Source organism: Seriola dumerili, unplaced genomic scaffold (assembly GCF_002260705.1).
Source record: "Seriola dumerili isolate Sdu_G_001 unplaced genomic scaffold, Sdu_1.0 BDQW01000267.1, whole genome shotgun sequence".
Taxonomy (NCBI): domain Eukaryota; kingdom Metazoa; phylum Chordata; class Actinopteri; order Carangiformes; family Carangidae; genus Seriola; species Seriola dumerili.
Window position 1 is genome coordinate 2,002,490 of NW_019174522.1, and position 23,206 is coordinate 2,025,695.

Below are 23,206 nucleotides of genomic sequence, written 5' to 3' on the forward strand. Positions count from 1 at the left end.
TCGAACAAAACATGGAAATGAAGCAATTACCGTGTTTTAACGTGAGAAATGAAGGGACGAGAGTGATCCTGTCAAGTATCCGTCACTCTACCTCTCGCTCAAAAGCACATACACACACAGTGTGTGGAATGATCTGTACAATAAATATTCAAACCTGCTTCACATGCCGAGTTACAACAGTGTCATCAAAATGCATATGTACACACACAATACATGTGGGGGGGTTGTCTGTTGGGCCAGACGCACATATAAAACACCAGAAGCACAGATAAAGCACCACCTCGAGTAAAAGCATGGTGTCTCACTGCAAAGTGCTCCCAACTCAAGTGCAAAAATAAAGAGTTTACGAGACAGTTTTTCCCTTAAGTCCCCCCGAAGCAACAGTCTCTCTCTCCCTCTCTCTCACACGCGCACAAACACACACACACGTACACGCACACACACGCACGCACACGCACGCACACACACACACACACACAGGTCAGCTGCTATAAAAATGTAAATAAATAAATGTAAATGTAAGTTAATCTTTATTCATTTTTATAAATATTCCCCCTGTAGCTAATGTTAATCAGTTAAATAGAATCAAAAACTGTGCTGCAGGTGCACATCACCCGCAGTCACACTGTGCTGGCAGAGGTAAACCACATTCACTCTGTCATTTTCTGTTCCTGCCACCAAGAACCTGGACTGCAGTGCACAACAGCAGTTCTACCAAACGTCCTCCATAAAGCGAGGGACAGTGAATTACCTGTTACCAAAGACATCTGTACTAGTAAAGGATAATCCCTGTTTATTAGCTGTATTAGTTATAAGGGACCTATTTTTGTAGCTTTGACCAGCATTTATATCCATGATGGTGACGTTGTTGAGAGAGGACAGAGGTCTGTAAACTGTCATGGATGTTTACAATGGACAGTCATGCACATTATTCTCCTGTCCACCATCTGTTTCTCTTACAAATCAGACTCATCTGAATGTTGCTCGCTCCACTGGCCAGAACTACAAAAATAAGAGCCAGGTTATAATAAACTGACAGTAATCTATAAGTTGTTCACTCAGTCATGTCGGCCTGCAGGACTGAGGCCGGCACAGTGGAGTGCCGGTTGAGTTGGGTTTGATGTGGTTCAGCAGAGAAAGAGCTTGTCGCTGTTGGTCGGACTAGCTGCTCTGTTTGGGTCAGCACCTTTTCTAGCAGCAGTGATGTGTAGTTGACCCTGACCATGACCTTTGGCCCCCTTCCGGTCCAGCTGAGTTCATTCCACCTCCCGCCTCCTCCTTCTTCACTGTCACATTGATTTGTTGTGTTTACTCCTCCAGCCTACCAGGTGGCACTCTAACATGCTTCCCTGTTTTTTAAATTCACATCTCAGAGGCCAGGGGCCGTGTCTGTCCGTCCCCCTCTGAGCGGGTCTAAGTCTGGGCCTCTGGCAGTGAGCGGCCAGGCTCACATGGCACCGAGGGCCCGGCCACTACCAGACCATTTGTGCTGCGACACAGCAGAGCTTTGGTTGCCATGGCGGCTACTGCTGACGACGAAGTGCTGCCACCGGTGATGGTACCGTTGAGGTTGCGGTAGGGTCGCTGCCGTGGTAACGAAGCCCTTCGGCGGGGGGCAGGCACGGCAGCTGAACCACGGAGGCACACTGAGGGGAAACTCAGACCTACCAGACAGCAGCCTGGACAGGAAATGACCTCATCCTGCTCAGCGGGGCCGCCAGGGTCTGAGGACAGGACCTGGGCTCCATTGTAACCATTAGCCTGCCCTCCCCCACCCCATTGCACCTGCTGGCCAATCACGAGGGCTGAACCGTTGTTGTTGTCCAGCCGTGGCAGAGGAGGCGAGGAGCGCGGTCCGTTGCAGATGGGAAGTCGCCAGCCATTGGTTCGTACAGAGGAGCAGGAGGAGGAGGAGGAGGTGAGCAGGGGTCTTCCTGGTATGCAGTCCAGGATTCCTTCTGCCGGCTCTGGAGACTTGGTGCAGTCCATGGGTTCTGTTAGACTCACACTCTCCTCGTCCTCGTCCTCCTCTTCCAGCCGCTCCAGAGAGACCATCTCCAACTCCACAGGAAGACCTGAATCCTCCCCCAGTCCCGCCTCCTCCCGTAACAGCTCTCTCCTCTCAGTTACCTCCACCTGCAGCCTCTCATCCACCCTCTCTGACAACTCTGTCTTCTCGCTCCTGTCCTCCACATCCTCTGCCACTCTGATGTCCTTGTCCTTGTCCTCCTCCTTCCCCTCCGTGTCTCTTGGCGAGGCTACAGTCCGGCTGAGCTCTGGGGTGCAAGGGAGCGACTGGCACCTCCTCTGCGGCGGTCGCATCCCCGGCGTCCCTCTGAGAAGATGAGGGGAGGCGCACAGGTCGCGAAGCGCTGGGAGAGTGAAGGTCAGGGAGATGACGGACTTGCTGGGTGTGTCTAAGAGTTTACACCGCCCCCCGTTAAGGTCCTGTCTGAGAGAGAAGGGGTTGACCCTCGCAGGGGTACCCAGGAGAGGGGGGGTCAGGGTCGCCGGGGGTAACATGTCTGACTGGCTCCTCGCCAATCCTTGCCGTTGCTGGCTGCGGTCAGCGGGGTGGCATGGAGAGCTGCGGCGCCGGTAGGGGCTGACGTCCACTGCCACCGGCTCTGAGGAGGAGGAAGGAGGGAGGAGAGAAGAGGGAGGAGGATGAGAGAGGTGGAGGTGAGAAAGTGACAGAAAATATAAATGACACATGCTGCTACCAGGGGTTGAAGGTTTTCACATGATTTTAAAATTAAACAATGTGATGTTAAAATAAAACGGGTCCACCAGAGATTCTGAAAGTCTCAGTTTTCGGTGCTCGAAAGCTCCAGAGTTGTTTGCACAGCAGGTGGAAACATAGCAAAAGAGATGCGTTTTAAAACGTAGTAATGTGGACGCAGTCTCAGTAAACTGCGGCTCTAACTGGTGCATCAGCTCCTCAGCATCACATTCACCCTATAACATTTTCTTTTCTTCTTTTCTAACCGTTTGTTTACTATGACGCAGACGTTCTAGTTCAACACAGAGGGATGGTGCGTTTACGTACATCATACATAGATAGATAGATAGATGGATGCTCGCTGGTTCTTCACAAGTGCCTACATTTCATCACACTTGTTGGCCAGGGAGTTGACATTTCCCATGAGGATCGATGGTAGAAAAGGCTTATATCTCCATCTCCTAGCCTTTAGCTTAGCCCCGGCTCTGCATCCACGGTACGGCTTCTTCAGCTCAGCCGGTATGGGATGTTTAACTCCATATCTCGTAAGCTTTAAAGCCAGGAGTTCTTCCTTTGTCTACATTATTTTCTCCATCGTCAGACGAAACGATGATGTAGAATAAAAAACATCAATCGACAAAAAATATACTAATATATACAAATCTATTGCAAAAAACTACGAGCTACAAGGACTTGCTGCAACATGTTGTCAGCGCATATCTTATCATATGGCTAATACTGAAGTCAAGAACAACTAATGACATGTTTTATGACACTCATGCTGTAAAAACACAAGTACTTTAAAAGAACATTTTTAAAAAACTGTTCATTTCATCCTTTGACCCACCGAGTTCGACGGGCTTCTCACTCTCCTCCTCAATCTCCATGCGCTCCAGTGTGAAGACAATGTCAGCGAACGTGGGGCGCCTTTCTGCACTCATCTGAAAAACATCCACATACCATGTGATGATGATGGTGTTGACTGAGTATCTCGTTAATAAAAGTGTCATTCATTTAGAGACCTTAGTAGTTTGTGTTTTGACTGAGCTGAGACAATGTGTGTACTCACGTTACAGCAGGTGACCGCGAGGCTAAAGAACGCAGGTGGACAGTCCCCAACCATGTTCTCAAATGCATCCACATCCAGACCAAAGTCCTACACACACACACACACACACACACACACACACACACACACACACACACACACACACACACACACACACACACAGAGTGTTTCAGTGACTCAGTGTAAAACCTTGACTCCTCCATGTGTCCTGCTGTTACAAATCTGTAAACTAAACACAGTGTGCAGATAAAGCTTGTATAAAGCAGCATAATTATCATTACAATTACACCTTGCACAAATTACCACACACACACACACACACACACACCCAGCACCCCACTGCAGACTCCTACCTCTGTCCTGGGTAAGAAGTCAGGATCAGCTTCAATCCGGGCGATGATTTCACACAGGATGATGCCGTACGCAAACACATCCACCTGAGCAGAGGAGAGAATGACTGTCAGCTCTGACCCTGCAGGAATTCACACAGTACTGAACTGCTACCAGTGCCAACAGTTGTAGGTTAAAGCTGCTGGTATTTGTATTTTTACTGGTCTCAACCAGAAATCTTTTGATTGTCTCCAGACTGTACCAGACTTTTAACCAGAGCCAAGAGACGTGACCACGTCACTCTTCACTCTGGCTCTCAGGAGTTTGAGAAACACTGGTGCAAAAGCATCAACACTGTCAGGAATCCCTGCAGGAATAAGAGACACTTAAAAAGCTGTAATAGTAATTATTATATTTAGTTTCATAAACGCTGTCTTTTTTTATGTTATTATTTTGGTAGTTTATGCCTTTTATTGGATAGAGACAGTGAGAGAGTGACAGCAAAGTTGGGGAGAGAGAGAGGGGATGACACGCAGCAAAGAACCCAGACTGGACTCAAACCCAGGCTGCCACGATAAGGACTGAGCCCAAGTGGCATACGCTCCACCAGGTGAGCCACTGGGGCGGCCCAGAAAATGTCTCTTAAAACCAGAGTGAACACAGTGAAAGTCTTGGAGTTTGTAAAATATTTATATATTTATATATATTATTCAATATTTATATATTGCATTCCTTTTGTCCTCGTCAGGATCCTGTAGGAACTGTGACTCAGTCTATCCAGTGATCTGATTGGTCAGTAGCTTGGCTGTTGAAGTTGACCTGCTCCGAAGAAGGCTTGCTGTACAGCCTAGGTTACCATGGTGATCTACCCGGGTTACCAAAACCTGAGTTAAGAACCAAACTGACCTGACTATCCTCTAAACTGGCCCTGGGGAAGGAACCTGGTGTTTACGACTTATGACACAGAATAAAAGACAAGAGTTATAAGTCGTAACAGCAGAATCTAGTCACACAGTGTTGCTTTAACACTGCAGCACAGCGCAGTATTAAAGGTAAAGCAGGTTTACCTTCTCATCGTACAGCTCTCCCCTCAGGACTTCAGGAGCCATCCAGTACGGGGAGCCCACGATAGCCAGAGGCTGCTTCTCCACACCGTCACTGCAAAGACACCGAGATGATGTGTGAAGCAAAGATCCAGCAGAAGCAGCTTTTACTGTTTCACTCTGTTCACACGGATCATTTTAGATGCTTTGTTTTACATGCACAGGGAACAAAATAACAGCAGTGAGAATGATTAGTTAATTATAATAATATATAATATATATATATATATATATATATATAAATGTTTGAATCTGCTCTTGGAATAAATTATTGAAATATAAGGTAAAAAACAGAATGAGATGACTCTGACACATCAACTTTGTCTCTTAATATCTGAATTACACATGATCACCTGTTGAAGGACAACTAACAACTACTCATCTGTCACACAGTCTCTACTAACTGGGTCACATCAGAGTGACATCAGACTTTCTCTCTGAATACAGTTATTTCATGAAGACGACGACAGCAGAGGAGGAATCAGGATTCTGGGTTTCACCACACTGACCTGTAATCAGGGATCTTCTCTGCCAGGCCGAAGTCTCCCACCACTGCAGTGAACATGCCATTGTCACAGCGGACCAGACAGTTCTGCACAGAGGAACAGGCAGGAGTAAAAAGTAAAAATATTGTCTTCTCCACATGTTGCCTGTTCCACATGTAGCAGAGGAAATGTCTGCATAGAGCTTTTAGGCCAAAATTAGACATAGCTTAAATGTAAAAATACTGCATTGCTGATCATTATTATGATGTCACAGTGAAGTTGACCTTTGACCTTTTGGTAATAAAATGTCAGCACTTCATCATTTTTATGCCTCTGTGCCGGAGGCATATAGTTTTCCGGTTGTCCGTCCATTCTTGTGGACGTGATCTCTTAGTAGCGTCTTGAGGGAACTTCTTTAAATTTGGCACAAACATTCACTTGGACTCAAAGATGAACTGATTAGATTTTGATGGTCAAAGGTCAAGGTCACTGTGACCTCACAAAACACATTTTTGGCCGAAACTCACAAAAATTAATTGACTAATTATGACACAATTTAACTCAAATGTCTATAAGGATAAAATGAAGTAACATTTCATATCCAAAGAGTCAAAGGTCAACTTCACTGTGACATCATAATGTTCTGCAAAAACACTTTTGGACATTATTCAGTGCTGTAGGAAGGGGAGACTGTAACAATATTTCGTGCAACTTTGCTGGTTGGTGGAGAGATACAACTGCAAAGAGATGATTCTAGTTTCCTGTTACACATTTGTGTTAAATTGTGTCATAATTAGTGTATGAATTTGTGAGTTATGAGTTATGGCCAAAAACATGGTCACAGTGACCTTCACCTTTGACCACCTAATTTGAATCAGTTCATTCTTGAGTCCAAGTGAATGTTTCTGCCAAATTTAAAGGAGTTTCCTCAAGGTGTTACTGTTACCTTCTGTCCACGAGGATGGGACGGACGAACAACCTGTCTGCGGCCCTGACTGTCACTGGGCCGGGGGCATAACAATGTAATGGGCTGTGTTGGTGGACTTCAGGTACTGCTGAGACATGAAATAGACTGCAGGAAGTCCAGGTGGAGAAACTGATGCATGGCTCTGAACAATCCTCTCAGATACTGCACAGCCGTTTATAGCAGTTTATAACTCTGGCACAGGATTTTACAGTTTTTTGTGAAGTCACTCCTGTGACACGGTAGTCCACCAGGAACACCTGTATGCATGGATTTGATTGGCCACTGCCGGGCCTGACTGGATGACTTAGGTCAGTGTTGAATCTGGTTTAACTTTTATCTGTAAACCATCATTGACGATGTCTCATTGACCATTATCAAACATCAAGAGGATGATCAATGATTCATTTATAGTGACAGATGTCACAAAGTGTTTCACAGCTGAGATAAAATTCATTAACATGGAAATAATGTCACAAATGTAGACGTACAGTTCATCTCTCATAAGCAGATATTTAAAATTAGACTTATAATGTGCTTCTGTGTAGATTTCAAAAATAATAACACAAACAGGTGGTACATTACGTCTCTCACCTTCCATATAATCTGCAGCTGGATCCAGAACACTGTGTGTACACCTGGACTGAGGTCCATGTGAGGTGCACACACTCGTCTTTTGAGAAATGGCATCTGCATTATTTATACATCTGGCCCATGCAGTTGCTGAGGTTTGACACTAGGGACTTTAAGCAGCAACAGTTGAAGTGACGGCTACAGCGCCCATATACATTCCAATGCATTGCCATAGTAATGGAAATCAAAGATCGCTAAGTAACATTTAACTCTGACAATGACTACTTTACTACTTCAGGAAACAGAGGTCGCTCTGAACATTGCTATAATCTGTCTGTCTCTGTCTGAGAGCTCTTAATATTTGCATTACAGACAATTTAATATCAGATAAGGAGTTTGTTACTTCAGCACCACAGACAGCATCATGTTTTCATCAATACACAGCACGGTGAGGTTGTGAGCTGGAGAGATTAACAACAGTTTGTACTAAAATGTCTATGAATAAACTGGAAAAGGAAGTGTCAACATAGAATCTACATCATCACATCACGCCGTAGCCATCCCCTCAACCGTTGCTGCTTAAAGTCCCTAATAACAGCACTGGTACTGTATATACAGCATATGACTGCCTGATTGTCCCTGGATCTTTCAGTATCGAGGGAAATGTCATTCATTTACTTTGTGCCACCTCTTTCTTTTCACACATCTCCACACAACAGCCGGAGATACAGGAAACTGTTCCTTTCACTTTAGAACCTGGTGGATCTTCTGTGAAGTGTATTTGCCTCAACATAAACTCATGACAATGTTTTAACAGTTTTAGTTAACGATCAACATTTGACAGCCCTTGCTGTATCCTGTGTCCTCCTGTACTGCTGTACCTTGGAGGTGAGGTCTCTGTGGAATATGCCCTTGCTGTGCAGGTACTGCAGCCCCCGGGCGATGTCCAGAGACAGACGGATCCTGATGTCCCACGACAGGTGCAGATCACTGTCTAGAAGCTGCTCCAGGTTACCTCCATTTATATACTACAGACACAAACACAGACACAGAAATCATTGTGCTGTTGTTGAAAACATCATTCAAACATTCACACTGTAGTTGTAAAAAGTAGTGAACCTCTCGACTAATGACATTAAAAGAAGCTAACTGGAGTAATCAGACCTGGAGTCAGTCAGAAACCAGACTGGAGGTTGTGGGTTAGAGACACAGACATTTAGAGAAACATCAGCTGATATGAACCAGGCTGCACAACAAAGATCTCAGAGACTGATGATGAAGATGAGTTGATGAGCATGAAGCTGAGAGGGTCACAGGTCATCAGTCCACAGTCACACAAACTGTCTGTAAATGGAATTGATTTAGTTTCCAAAAGTGGACGTCCAGCTAAGATATCTCCAAAAGCTCATAACAGAGTGCTCAGTGAGGCCAGGAACACACTCAATACGTGGCGTGAGCATGGCTGCGGAACGTGTTGATTTTCACTTTGGTGCCCATGTTAATGGATTAGTGCGGACACACTGCCTGCGAGAGACGGCGTCTCACGCATCGCAGCTTTGTGGCGAGATCTTGAGATTCAGTCTCTTGCTTAGTTTTCACACATGCCATAAAAACAGACAGAGAAAAGATCTAGCGATGTCATAGTGACATCATAGCAGCAACATTACATAAAACTGACTCCTTCCACTGTAGTTTCTATGGCCTGGCTGAATCTGAGAATGATACAGACATAAAAAAATATGAATATAATTTTTAACCATTTTAGCAGCTGCATGTGGAGACAGTGACATTTTAGTGATATTTTCTGTCAAAAATAAATCAGAAATTAATTAACAATGAGGAGAAATCCAACATTCAGTAACATGTAAATTCTATGTAGAGAGACAGAGCTGCAGCAGCAGAGACACAGCAGATACACAGCCGATGTGAACACACACACGTGCTTCCCCGCAGCAGCTCAGCGATGTCAGCTGCCACGCACACGCAATGCAGACAGTGTGTTCCCTAAGAGTCACAGCTGAAGGCTTAAAGGAATCATTGGGGTTGGTTCACATCTCTGTTCATGAGTCTACCACACACACACCATGGAGCATGGAGTCCCGTTGCCCTGGACACCACAGAGGAAGCTGCTGCATCCCTGAGCTGAAGTTTGACTCTCCACAACACTACAGGAAACTGTTTGATGGACTGATGAGACTGGACATCAGCTCTGTGTGTTGTGTAAACAGGTCTCTGCAGACCAACACGAAAAGAAAACCTCCTCCCACAGGTGGAGCAGGGTGGAGGGAGCTGGGTGTCTGTCCACCTGCTGAAGCTCAGGAGAAGCTGCTGATGAAGCGAGACAATCCCCCTAAACATCAAGGAAAATCCACTTTCTGTTGCTGTGGACTGAGCTCAGAGAGAGAACCTGTCAGACTGAAGCAGTTCTATAAGATCCAACCTCCTCCTGAAAATTGAGCAGCTCTGATCACCAGGTACTGGAGGAGCTGGTTTCAGAGGAAGTTCAACCAGTTATTAAACCCAAGGGTTCACTGACTGTTTCTACCAGAGCTGAGAATGTTTAATGTCGGTGTTCAACATAGACACAAAGATTATTAACTGTTTGTGTGATATCAGCTTAGACACACTGTGTATGCATACAGCTGTGACTTAGATGAAGATCAGGTCATTCCACAAAGTTCAGACACCTTTCTTGCCACTGTACTATTTTGTATGATTTTGCCATGTGCTGTTTCAGTTATTTTATCTATCACTTGTCTATCACAGACAGACACACAAACAAAGTATGTATAAACAAAGCAACGAGAGTGACAGAGGTAGAGATATAACACTTAATATATTTCAAGAAGCTGAGGAAACATGGAGTATAACATGGAGAACATTTTACCTCAGTCAGAGCGTGGAGTTGACCTTCATGCACACAAACCCCAAGGAACCTGAGAAGTGAAGAAAATAAAAATTGTAGATCATATTTTACATTTTAGAAACAATAGTTTTTCCACATCTCATTATCGCACCTGACATTCCTGACATTTCCCACATGCTGTTATTGAAACTGTCCTAGCCTGAACTGAGTGATTTAATACTTTTGTTATATTAAGTCTAGAAAAGCGTAATATAATTTTCAGCTTGCTAGCTTACACAATATAGGCTAGTGATGTTGAGCTAATCCATTCTTGCTGCATAATAACATGGAATGTGTTTGTATGATAAGTTGACGTTAGCAAGCTAGCTAGCTTCACCAATCACTGTTTGTCTAGCTTTCACTGAGAGGCTCAGCAATGTTAGCATAGCTAAAGCTGCTGGGTGATAAAGCGATTAGTGAACTAGACTAAATATTATGAACAAGATGTGTTGCCACTCTTCATTACATCATCTTAGAAAATAGTCTTTGTATAGCACCTCTCACATAAAGACAAAATAACCTGACCCATTATAACTAAACCTACTTGCTAAAATAAAGGCATCACATATGTTGGAAGTGTTTCCAGATAAACATAAGTACCGACCTGAGTATATTGGGGTGGCAGAGCCTGTTCATGAGCTGAACTTCTCGTAGCATGTTAGCTTTGTTGCTAGCCAGCGTGTTCATTTTCAGTGCCATCACCTGCCCTGTGATTCGATGCTGCACCTGGAAAGAGAGAACAGAGAAGGTTCACAGTGAGATGCAGTGTTTCATCTGGACAACAGTCCAGATGAAAAGCTGCATAAACACAGGAATACATGATTCACGCAGCAAAGGTCAAAACACGTTCACACTATTCAGGTCCTGTGTTCATTTCAGTTTTATAATAATAATTTTCTTATTTTAGGGTGGGGGTGTTGCATGTGCCCTGGTTGTTTGATGTCCTGTCCTCTCTCGCTGCTACTCTTGCCTCCCAGTTCCCTCTGCCTCGTGCACACCTGGGTGCAATCAGCACTCGGGGACAGAGGGAGGGGATAAGAGGGGCGGAGAGTGCAGAGACAAGGGAGGAGACACACACACACACACAGACAGCTGTACCTGGGTGAAGGTTCTTTTGTCCTCTCTTCTTTCTCCAAGCAGGGTTCGTTCCTCCACACACAGTTCGGTGTGGTGGGGTTTTGTTATTTTAGTTTATGTTATTTCGGGCTGGAGATTACGGGTAGTCATGTTATTCGTCTTTTGTTTTAGGTTAAGTTGGGTTTAGGTAGTTTAGGAGGAAGCGCTGGGAGCGACGGCCCACTGCGTGGTTGGCCCAGCGTTTACCTGTCTTTTGTTTATTTTGGCCGGGGTCTCCAGTCCTTTTTGTGTCCTTTGGTTTGGGTTGATAAACTTTGAATATTTTGGGGGTATTTCAATAAAGCTTGGGTGAAATGTTATTCTTGTCTGGTGTCCTTTTTACATTTGTTGCAGCCTCCTGCACCTTTTGAGCTTTATTTTTGGAGGCCATAACACTTCCATATGATAATGTAAATAGAAAAAAAAGTGGTTATTTCATTTTCATTTTAAAATACAAAACATAAAATTATTTGTTGTTGTTATGTTTTCACACACAACCATGTCTAGGGTTTACAGAGAATGGTCTGAAAAAGAGAAAATATCCAGTTAGCAGCAGTTCTCTGGGAAAAAATGCCTTGTTGATGCCAGAGTTCAGAGGAGAATGGCCAGATTGGTTTGAGCTGATAGATAGATGGGCTACAGCAGCAGAAGACCACACTGGGTGCCACTCCTGTCGGCTAAGAACATGAAACCGAGGCTACAATTTGCATGGGCTCACCAAAACTGGACAATAGAAGATTGGAAAAAAACATTGCCTGGTCTGATGAGTCTCAATATCTGCTGCCACATACAGATGGTCGGGTCAGAATTTGGAATAAACATGAAAGCATGGATCCATCCTGCTTTGTATCAAAGGTTCAGGCTGGTGGTGGTGGTGTAATGGTGTGGGGGATATTTTCTTAGCACACTTTGGGCCCCTTAGTACCAACTGAGCATTGTTTGAACGCCACGGCCTATCTGAGTATTGTGGCTGACCATGTCCATCCCTTTAGGACCACAGTGAACCCATCTTCTGATGGCTACTTTCAGCAGGATAACGTGCCATGTCACAAAGCTCAAATCATCTCAAACTGGTTTCTTAAACATGACAATGGGTTCACTGTACTCAAATGGCCTCCACAGTCACCAAGATCTCAATCCAATAGAGCACCTTTGGATGTGGTGGAATGGGAGATTCGCATCATGGATGTGCAGCTGACAATCTTGCAGCAGCTGTGCGATGCTATCATGTCAATATGGACCAAAATCTCTGAGGAATGTTTCCAGTTGTTGAATCTATGCCACAAAGAATTAAGGCAGTTCTGAAGGCAAAAGGGGGTCCAACCCAGCACTAGCAAGGTGTACCAATAAAGAGGCATCAACCTCCTTATTATACCTATATATTATATATATTATATATATATATAAATTATATAATATATTATATTATATTATATATAATATTATACAACTGTTGGTTCCTACCAAGTAATTTGATTGGACAAGAGGCACTTTTATAGGCACATGTATAACTCCAGGTCACTATCACAGATCACTACAGGTGTTCTATTAACCGTTAATTAGCGTTACATTAACGGCCATTATCTATCTTAGATTGTAACAAGCAAAAATGAAAATATTTCCAGAAATAATATTTGAATTTGAGTTAAATGATGTTATGTTCATCAAAACAGGATGAAGGGAAGAAGCCTGGATACTTCAACGCACACCTGAGGTAACGTGTAGACAAAGTAGCAAGCTAGTGTGCACTGTGCAGGTCAGGATAATGTTCATGTGTTGCTTAGCAACAGTCTAATCCGGTTGTGGAACTATTTGTGTTGGCGTAGCAAAATAAATGATGAAATAAAAAATAAAAAATCACAATCTGTTGTTACTTATTCAACTATATGAATACCAACTATGGTGCTATAAAAGAAATATCACACGAGAGGGAGTGATGTACTGAATATCAACACGGCTGTGATTTGGTCATAGGTACGAGGCTGCTAATTATATACACACACACTTTGCCCACTACTGGTGTTCAGTGTATTTACATCAAAACAATTTTGATAGTTTATATTTAGAATTTTGTTAGAACCTTAAGTTTGGACAACGCCACCGCTAAAGTCATTAATGTCAACAGGCTACTAATGATTTTCACTCGCACACTGTGTGAGCACGGCGACACCCAATGTTATCTTGGAATTGTTTTAATCAACTCATGCATTAAATCCTCCCGGACCCTTTCCTCATTCTTCAAAGGACAGAGAGTAGCATAGCTCCATTAGGGAACAGGGCAGTGCATAACAAGCAACCAGCAAGCCGCAGAAAAGTGACGGTGAAGCGGTGAATGGAGCGGAGCAGAGGAAAGGGTAAGTAATAAGTTGTCACTAAGGCAATAAATGTACAGTAAAGCCTGCAGTGTGTCAGTTAATAAAAGCTGCACCTTCTCAAGACCAAGAAAAGTCATATGTTGTTTCCCCAACTGCTGGAGAAGTGAAGGGGGTTAGCCTAGCAAACATCTCCCTAGGTAAGGCTAATGCTAACAGCAGGTTTTTTGGCTGCTATGTAACATTAGCTACATTCATAGGAAGTCACGTTAATTAGCTGTTTGTCATTACTACCTGCATGTGCAGTGTTAAGATCCTCTTTTAGTAATTAGTGGCTCCAAGAGAAAGGCAAGCTACTGGACTTAGCTGCACTGATATTACATCTTCACTTACTCTCCAGTAAGTGAACACCAGGTACAAGCTTAGACTAAACTCTAATCTGTCCTGTACACATACATCTTGATAGTTAAATTATATTTCAGTTTCCTGATGACTATTAAACTGGTTGGTTGGGAAGAGAAAGGAGGATGTTGACCATGGGGGAGCTGAGGTTAGGAAAGCTACTTAGGGGTGCTAACTAGTCACCTTTTAAGCTAATGAGAAGTTTCTTTGGGCTTTTAATCTACAATGAATTTCAAACTCGATACCGATACCCAGGAAAATACTCGGTACTTGATACCATTTTCGAAACCATGGCAAGAAAAAATGACAAAAAATTAAGATGCATAAAAATGTTTTAAATAAAGATTAGAACAATACAAACAATAACATCAATGACAAAACTACTTTTAGGCTGTCTGAGGTAGTCCAGGTAAGCAAAATAATAATGCAAAATAATTCCAAACGGCACTTTTGCTTTTTTCTTTTTCAACTTAAACAGGTTGCGAAGGTCCTTCAGCAGCAGCTCTTGCCATGTTAATGTAATTTTATGCTAACGACACCAGCTCGGTGTTGTAAACGTCAACTAGCGTTCATGTGTTCAGCTGCTAGTGAGGTGAAGGGCTGTGTGCCTGCCTGTCTGCAGTGCTGCTGTATGAAGTTGTGTCAACTCGAGGAGGCAAAGACGGCACTGTTGGTATCCATACTGTTGCAAATGAGTATCTAATCCAATGCTAATTTTAAGTATCAATTAGTATCTGAGTATTTGTGCCTGCAATGTTCAGCCAGTCTCTGGGCTTGTAAGTGCATGTATTTGTGTCTGTGTTTGTGCGCGTGCATGTGTGTGTGTGTGTATTAATAGAGTGGCACTAATAGGCTTTCTGGATTTCCCATCACTCCTTCTGATCTGCTCAAATCCACTGGGCCATTACTAAGGCCTCACCCTGCAGCTGACAGGAAGCACACACACGCACACACGCACACACTCACACACACAAGAACACACAATGACCCAGTGCAGAGGTACCAGGAAAACACTGAGCTCAGAGTTTAACAGTGATGATAAATCTAATAGAATGTGAGCATTGACTGAATTCTGATCCATTATCATTGATTAGTGCTCATTCAATCAGTAGAGGTTCTGTACAGTGGCCCTGAAGGACAAAGCACATAGAAAAGAGAAAGCACAAATATTAAGGGAAACTAAACGGGAAAGGAAAAATCCAGAAATGCAACAAATCCAAAAACAGATACAGATAGGGAAAACACAAGCACACAAAATTACATTCAATTATATACAGTCATGGCCAAAAATACTGGCACCCCTGTACTTCTTTCAGATAATGCACCATTTCTCCCAGAAATTTACTGCAATTAAAAATGCTTTGGTATCACATGTTTATTTCTTTTGTTTGCATTGGAACAACACAAAAAAACAAAGAAAAAAAGGCCAAATCTGACATCATTCCACACAGAACTCCAAAAATAGACTGGACAAAATTATTGACACCCTCAACTTAATATTTGGTAGCCTACCCTTTGGAAAAAATAACTGAAATCAATCACTTCCTGTAACCATGAATGAGTTTATGTAGATGGACTTGTAGCTTTGTGATTGTCCATGCTTTTCCACAATTTTGGTTCTCAAATCCTCAGATAATTCTTTGCTCTTCTTTCTTTTTTCCATGCTCAGTGTGGTACAGACAGGCACAAACACAATGGTTGAGTCAACTTTTCTCCATTTAAACTGGTTGCAAGTGTGATTTCTATATTGCCAGCACCTGTTACTTGCCACAGGTGAGTTAAAATACAAATTAAAGGAGCGTCAAATGCTTTTTTATTATTTTTTACAATTTTGAAAAGGTACCAATAATTTGGTCTAGTCCATTTTTTGAGTTTTGTGTGGAATTATGTCAGATTTGGCTTTTCTTTTTTTTATTTTGCCTTGCAATACTGTATATTCTTGTATGTTAGAAATCCCAGTTTGTCTGAGTACTGAGTGCAGACTGATATGACCCAGTAAAGTGAAGGGGTCTGAACAGGTAATTCCTGATCTGTCAAAAGATAACAAGTATACTTCCAAATTTGTCCAAGAGGATGTGCAAAAAGATACTGGAACAGGATGCTGCCTAATATAATAACAGATGTTAAGAGGTAAAGATGAGTGAATGATGAAATGACATAATGACATAATTCAGTTTTAACAGACTGAATAGACAGGCTTTTCATTTTTCAATTTTACCCGTAGTTGTTCAGCTCTACTGTGTCAAATAAAGTGATCAGTAACAACGGCTACGACAAGAGGCAGAAAACTTAATGAGGTGTTTCACAAATGATTGAAGAGTGTAAAGGAGCACTGAGCTCTTTTTTATTTCCTCCTCATTAACCCTTTCCTCACCGAGGTAGGCCACCCTGCCTTATTAACTCCTGGCTGACGTTTGCTGTACTCCCATGAAACTGTACAGCAGGAGGAGGGTTATTCAGATCATGAAATTTATATTATATTTCCCTTTACATTTATAATTAGTATCTTGTCTTCCTGTCTTTTTACATTCTGATTAACAGTACCATAATAATCCAACAACAAGGGCTGCCCCTCTACATATGAGATGTTTTATTAAAAACAGACATTTTGGGAAACACGCTTGTTTTCTATCTTTCCCAGACTCGACATTGTTGGGATCTGCAACAACTAGGAATCAAACCTTGAGGGCTACCAGAGGTATTTATTTAATTTAAATCATCTGTGAATATGTACTTAACAACTTTACATATGAAGCTTCTTTAAATATACAGATAATTTTATGTTCTTCAAACTACTTTAACACACATATTCTACACCAATCCACTTTGTATGAACCCTCGCCCTGAACAAACACTTTAACTACATCTATGACTTTACATGGTCCTGCCTGGAACATTCAGTCTGGAGTTGATGGTCAGGAGGTGATTTACATACATACAGGTTACCTACCAGGAAAATGTAGGATGTCCACACACACACACACACACACACACACACACACACACACACACACACACACACACACACACACACACACACACACACACGTGGAGTGAGAGTAATCTACTTAGTCTGGACAGTGGGACCTGTTGTCCAGCAAGCCTGTCATTAAGGCTTGTCCACTTGTCTGGGGAAAAACATTGCCGTAGTGGCGTACAGCCGCAACTGCAGCATGAAATTTGACGGAGGCGGCCGCCTCCCAATTCTCTATTCAGGAAAAACCCTGGTCCCTAGTCTTCGTATTATGTGACTCTCATTAGCTCTAACTCAGCTCTAAATTGACGTGAATATCTGTTGCTAGCATACCCGCCACTGTCCCCAGATTGCGTCCATTTAAAAACAATATTTTGAATGAACGTGTGAACACATCTCAGTTGTGTTGTGTTACAGAGATGCAGACAGCTGCAGATAGACCATTCACTAACATAAAATATCAAGTATCAAAAATACTTTAATTTCTATTTTGGAACAGAATATACACTTTCAAACACTTTCAATGACCCATGAGTACATATGTTGATTTTCAAAATCTTTTAAAAGGCCTTGATTTTTTTGCCTTAAAATCACAAACTTTCAAGGATATCAAGGTACATGTAAACTGAAGGTTAGTTTGTCCCGTCTAAAGCCTCTATATGTAGACTTATCTGAACATTCAGTGGTGTCACTCTGCGTTGCCTGTTTTTAAACAAATATGAAAACTAGAATCACCTCCTCGTGGTTGTCTGCCTCCTCCACTCAGACTAGTTTCAGGTTACATCCAGAGTCATATAAAATATGAACTATTTGTGTGAAACTTGTCATAATTGCGAGGTCACTGTGACCCTGGCCTGTGACCTTTGACCACCAAAATCTAGTCAGTTTGTTCTTGAGTCCAAGTGAAAGTTTTTACCAAAAGTTCTGTCAAGGCATTCCTGAGATATCGTGTCCACAAGAATGAGACAGATGGATAACCTGAAAACAATATGGCTGCAGCTCTGACTGTCTCCATCTCTGAGACATAAAAGGTTAATTACTGTAATTAACAAATTACTTTTGTGCCTAAATTTACTCGTCCAAAGGACAAGTGCCTCAAAAGTTAATGTTGAGGTCTGAAATAGGCACGAATGAACACAAATCAACATTTATCTACATGCCACCGATGCAACAGACAAACACACAGAAGAAACAGCACAGTGAAATATAAAGCACATATAAAATTAATGAAATAAACACAAGTGTGATACATTAGTGATGCTACTACTCAGGACCTATCAGCAGAGCCTGGCCAGGCTATGAAAGACTCCAACACTGCAACACTGAGTATCAAAACCAGTCCAGAGCTGAGAGCTGGTAATGGAGCTTTGCTCTCTACCTGTTTGATTGATTGGACCATGATATTGTCAGTTTCAGACTATACTCCACTCAGTGTAAGTGTACGTAATGCTGTTACACATATTTTAGCTGACAACTACATTGAAAACAAGAAAAACTAAATCATTTAAACACTGACATCAACATTAGTGTGACGTTGTCCCATAACTGCAACACGCAACATCACTTTAGTGTTTCTAGGCCAACAGTGGGGATGAGTACAGAATTAATGTTGGCTGTCAGTCACCTAAATCTCCTCCAGGATGTTTGATAGAGGAATATTCTATAGCTGTTCCCCCAGCTGCTCTTCTCAAGCTGAACCAAGACGTAGAAATGATAAAATACATGACTAAAATTTACATTCAAATTCTACTGCTGAAAACTAGACTAAAACTGACAATAATCAAATGACTAAAACTAACATACATTTATGTCAAAAGACTAATTAATGCTTCTGTAGAAAAACTTTTAAAGTAGTTAAAGTATCATTTTAGAATCAGTACTGAAACTCAGTTTTTCAAACTTCAACTGAGTTTCCAAAAGTGTCTGTGGTGAAAACTCTGGAGTAGTGATGACAGGAGGTGAAAACGTAGCAAAGGAATGTGTTTTATATGAAAATATAGTTTTGTGAACTAAGCCTTAGCCACAGTGGTGCTTTGAACTATGTGTGAAAGTCAATGACGAAGCTACGGTGCTGATGGTTCAATGGTACAATGTTGACAATATTCACGTTTTCTATCATTTGCTAATCAGCAGTAAACTCAAAGCATCAAACGTCATTAGCTTTGCACATATCTGATCATGAATGACAAGTTTAAACTTTGACCTGATGATGGCACTAGATCAAAAGTAAGAGGCTCACCAAAGTTATTACAAGTATCCTTAGGGAGACTTGAATGATGAATGATAACTACCAGTCATCAGCTACCTAAAGACAATGTAGAGGTTTTCTGCCTCTACATATATAACAAGGTGTGTCATTGTGGAATAGTGGAGATAAAAATGATTAACAAGTTAACTACACGTCCTTCAAGCTTCTGGTAAAAAGAAGGTGGAAGCTGCTCAAGATCTACTACACGTAAATTTTTCTTGGAGGATGAAGCTGTGTTCTTTTCAACACTTGTCATTAACATTATATATTTGCATATTGAGGAAACAAAAATAGCCAGGACTGAATTTGACCACCAGCAGTTTCTACAGCAGCTCAACATGACAATGTTTCTGCCACACCAGCAAATACTTGTATCTTCAATCACGTGTCAAAATAGATGTGTGCAAACTGTAAAATAAAAAGTATTACAAAAGGATGACGCTGAAACAATGTTGTCCAACAGTGCAAAGGGCCAAAACCACAGGAATTCAACAAGTAGCCCATGGAGGGTCTACAACTGAAGACTTGATGCGGATCAACTTGGAGGGGCCTTAAGGGACATTTTTTGACGTTTAGAACTAAGAAGAACTAGTTTTTATGGAGGTGTTAGTACCGTTCATACATTTTTAAGCAGTCTTAAGTCTTATTTAGTCTTTAGTTTGTTCATTCATTCAGTTTTTTTGTTATCTCATATGGTAGCAATCAGAGTTTGACGAAACATATGGGACTGACACCTCTGACTATGTTACAGTTGAGGTGAACTCGAATACTGCACATCAGATTAAGTAAGTAAACATACCATATATTAGGGTAGTATAAATTGTGAGTAAGTGTAAAAAAAAAAAGTGTAAATTTAGTATCTCAATACATTGCAATATGCAAATAATATAATTATATAGCTGTATTTTCTCATTTGTTTAATAATATTATTGTATTGTATTGTATTGTGTATATATATATATATATATATATAATTAGAGCATTGTACAACATACTGTATAAGTGATACTGCCATTAAACAGCAGTTCAAAGTTTTATTTCTCACATGCCAAGGTTCAATGTACAGTAAGCAAAGCAGTGAAATAAGGGTTGGACTTGGGAGCAGGGAAGTATGTTTCGTAAAAAAAAAAAAATTGCATATAGCGGGAAATATTGTGACATTCTATATTATCGATTATGGGCCCAAGCGTACCATGTATTTTATCAATTAAATTATGAGATAAACTGCATCATAACTGAAGGATCGTGTTTTTCAAACTACTCAATCAAGAGAAGAGGTCACGTACCTTGAAGACCTCAGAGAAGAATCCTGAACCAATCTTCTCACAGAAGAAGTCGTCGATGCGGGCCAGGCTGGACACGGCGCTCCTGAGGGCTCGGTACGAGGACGGGCGGATCCGGTTGGGCGCGTGGATACTGTGGAGCGGTGGCTCATCCGGGCCACCATGACCGTCCTCTGGGTCGCAGAAGCAGCACTCAGCATGGTAGTCCATGGTGCTGACAGACCACCGTGCTCCAGTTGCTCTGGTCTTTCCCACAGGGGAACCAAGATGTCTGTTAGACCGCAGGAGTCCTGAGGCATGAGGTGATGGGGACTCCCACCATCATAATGTGGATGATCAAACCCTCTCTGTGGATGACCTGATGATATATCTGTACACAAGACTGCAACTCTGTGATTGCCTCTGCTTTCCAGATTTACCCTGATGAAGGCCGCAGCATATCCTGGGTTACTGCTCAAATATTAAAGAAAAAATATTATGTATACATCTACTCAAGTCAGCACCCTAGTGAAGGACAGGGTCAACCACAGCTCCTGGGTTCACTCATCCACACTGTCCACCAGCTGCTAATGTGATGTGGGGCTCACCCTGACCTCTGCAGAGAGAAGCAACAGTCACACTAATGAACAGTTATGTCCCTCCACATCTCCATGTCTGTGCCACGGCGATTTGAAGAATCCCTGTGAACCCTCCTCACCGTGTTGGTGTGTGAGGGGGCTCGGTTCTCTCAGTCATCCCGTCAGTTTGGAGGCTGTGACGACGGATGCTACAGCTGCACGGTACCGGGAGAGAGGAGGGCCAGCAGCCAGCTGCCATACAAAGGTCCCTGTGTAAGAGTATTACAGGGATATAGGCACGAATATACCACAGGTTTACAGCAGCTAAATGTATAATAGGAGATGATCAATATCACCACTTTGTACAGACGGGACATATATGCACTGATTCTGTCATATTGAGAGCATCATCTGTATCCAGCCCGGGCTCCTTTGCTCGCTGTGTATTCGATAGCCATGAGGCTACTAGCCACAGGCAATCATCGCTGGCGGGGCGAAAAGCCATAACCTCCACTGGATAACGTCGACCTGCACCGCTCAGCCGGACTGTCAAGCTAACAAATAATCATAGACCTCATTCAGCCATGTTTTTATTATTTAATTTTTTTTTTACAACTGCGTATTGTAAATAAGGATGTGAGCGAGGCTAAATAAACCGGAGAATGTAGCACATCGAAATATTTCTCCTAGTCGATAGCAAAAAAAATCCTAGCTACTGTTAATAACGGGAGCTGTCAATGACAAGCGTGGTGCAGAGACAGAGTCGACGGCTTACCTCTCTCCTCACGTTGGTCTAGATGGAAATGTCGATGCAGTCCGACCGGTGAAGGTAAACTAAAGCCAGAAATATCGCTTGGCGGCGTCTGCTGTTGATAATCCTGTCTGGATTCCTTCTTCCCGAGCCGCTTAGCGAAGCGACCACCATCACGTTAAAGCTAGCGAGAGTGATACACAGGATTTCTTGTTGGAATTTTCATAATAAAACATTTCAACCACAACAGCATGCATAGCTGCACTTTAAAGAAAATTGTTTATCAGTTAAAAAGCACAACATTGATTTCAAATAAAATACTATCTTAATTAAAAAAATATAGAAGTATTACCTCGCTCACTCAACAAGTTCATGCTTCTGTTTCTTTTAAAAATGCACATATATTTTAAATAATGATCAACACACAAATGATCAATTATTCTTCAGTAAGTGAAAAAATTATACATTTATAACATAATGATGGCTATATGAATTTTCAACATGTGATATATGTAATGTAATATACAATTATGGATACATTGTAAGAAATACAACTAATTTACCACTATGTTCAACTAACATATATATTTGGACAAAATTTAAGGGTTTAGGGGAGTATATTTATACTCTTAGGTGAATGCTGGTTTTAACTATGAACAGAACAACTGAGAGGTAAATCAAACAGTGACAATAAGATAGAAATATTCAGTCTTAATTAAATGTAGGTCTGGTTTATTACGTTAATAGCACAAGAAGATATCCAGTTTAAAGCCTGCTGTATGCAAAACTACACTTAGTTTATGTGTAATATGAACATGATATAAGAGGACGTTACAGACTTATTTCTGTCATTCATAATGTAATGAAATTAATACAAAAATTTATGGGACACTGAATGAATGTGGCTGTACAAAGTGTCATGCTGTGTAATGAGTGCTTTTTAGAAAACAATTTTAGTTTAAAAAAAAAAATCGTACATTCTTTTCATTTAACATATCATCCTTTTGAGACTTTTATTTCGAAGACAAAGTCGTGAAACTTCCTGTGTGATTTTCTCTAACTCGAGTTTGACACCAGGCGCACATACGCCAAGGCTGAGTGAGCGGCTCTGATTGGAGCAGATGAAAAGGCAGAGTCAAATCTGACAGCTGATCTGGAATCAGTTTCTCTGCCCAATCACAGGCCTGAAAGACCTGACACTTACAAGGAAAACCGATACCGCAGCAGCCGCTGAGCCGGAAGTACATTATTGGCAATGACACACATTTCGATAAATAAATTAATAAATAAGCCAATAATCATAGTAAATAATAAATGTAAAATTAAGCAGATACACTATTTCAAAATAAGAATAATTACAAAAATAATTTCAAAACAAAAAATGAAAAAAAGAAAATAGAGAATAAGAAATA

The 23,206-nt window shown here is 41.8% G+C and overlaps 1 protein-coding gene across 1 annotated transcript; it reads right to left on the minus strand.

Annotated features, from left to right (window-relative positions):
- Positions 1-502: 502 nt before the first annotated feature.
- LOC111230464 (dual specificity testis-specific protein kinase 2-like) lies at positions 503-21,935 on the minus strand. Its single transcript, XM_022757212.1, has 12 exons — positions 21,819-21,935; positions 21,184-21,312; positions 20,490-21,081; positions 10,756-10,877; positions 10,134-10,182; positions 8,128-8,274; positions 5,734-5,816; positions 5,189-5,279; positions 4,145-4,228; positions 3,792-3,878; positions 3,570-3,663; positions 503-2,627 (listed from the first exon to the last, which is right to left on the minus strand). Exons 3-12 carry the CDS (start codon positions 20,694-20,696, stop codon positions 1,414-1,416), a joined length of 2,178 nt encoding a protein of 725 aa, XP_022612933.1. The 5' UTR covers positions 20,697-21,081; positions 21,184-21,312; positions 21,819-21,935; the 3' UTR covers positions 503-1,413.
- Positions 21,936-23,206: the final 1,271 nt, after the last annotated feature.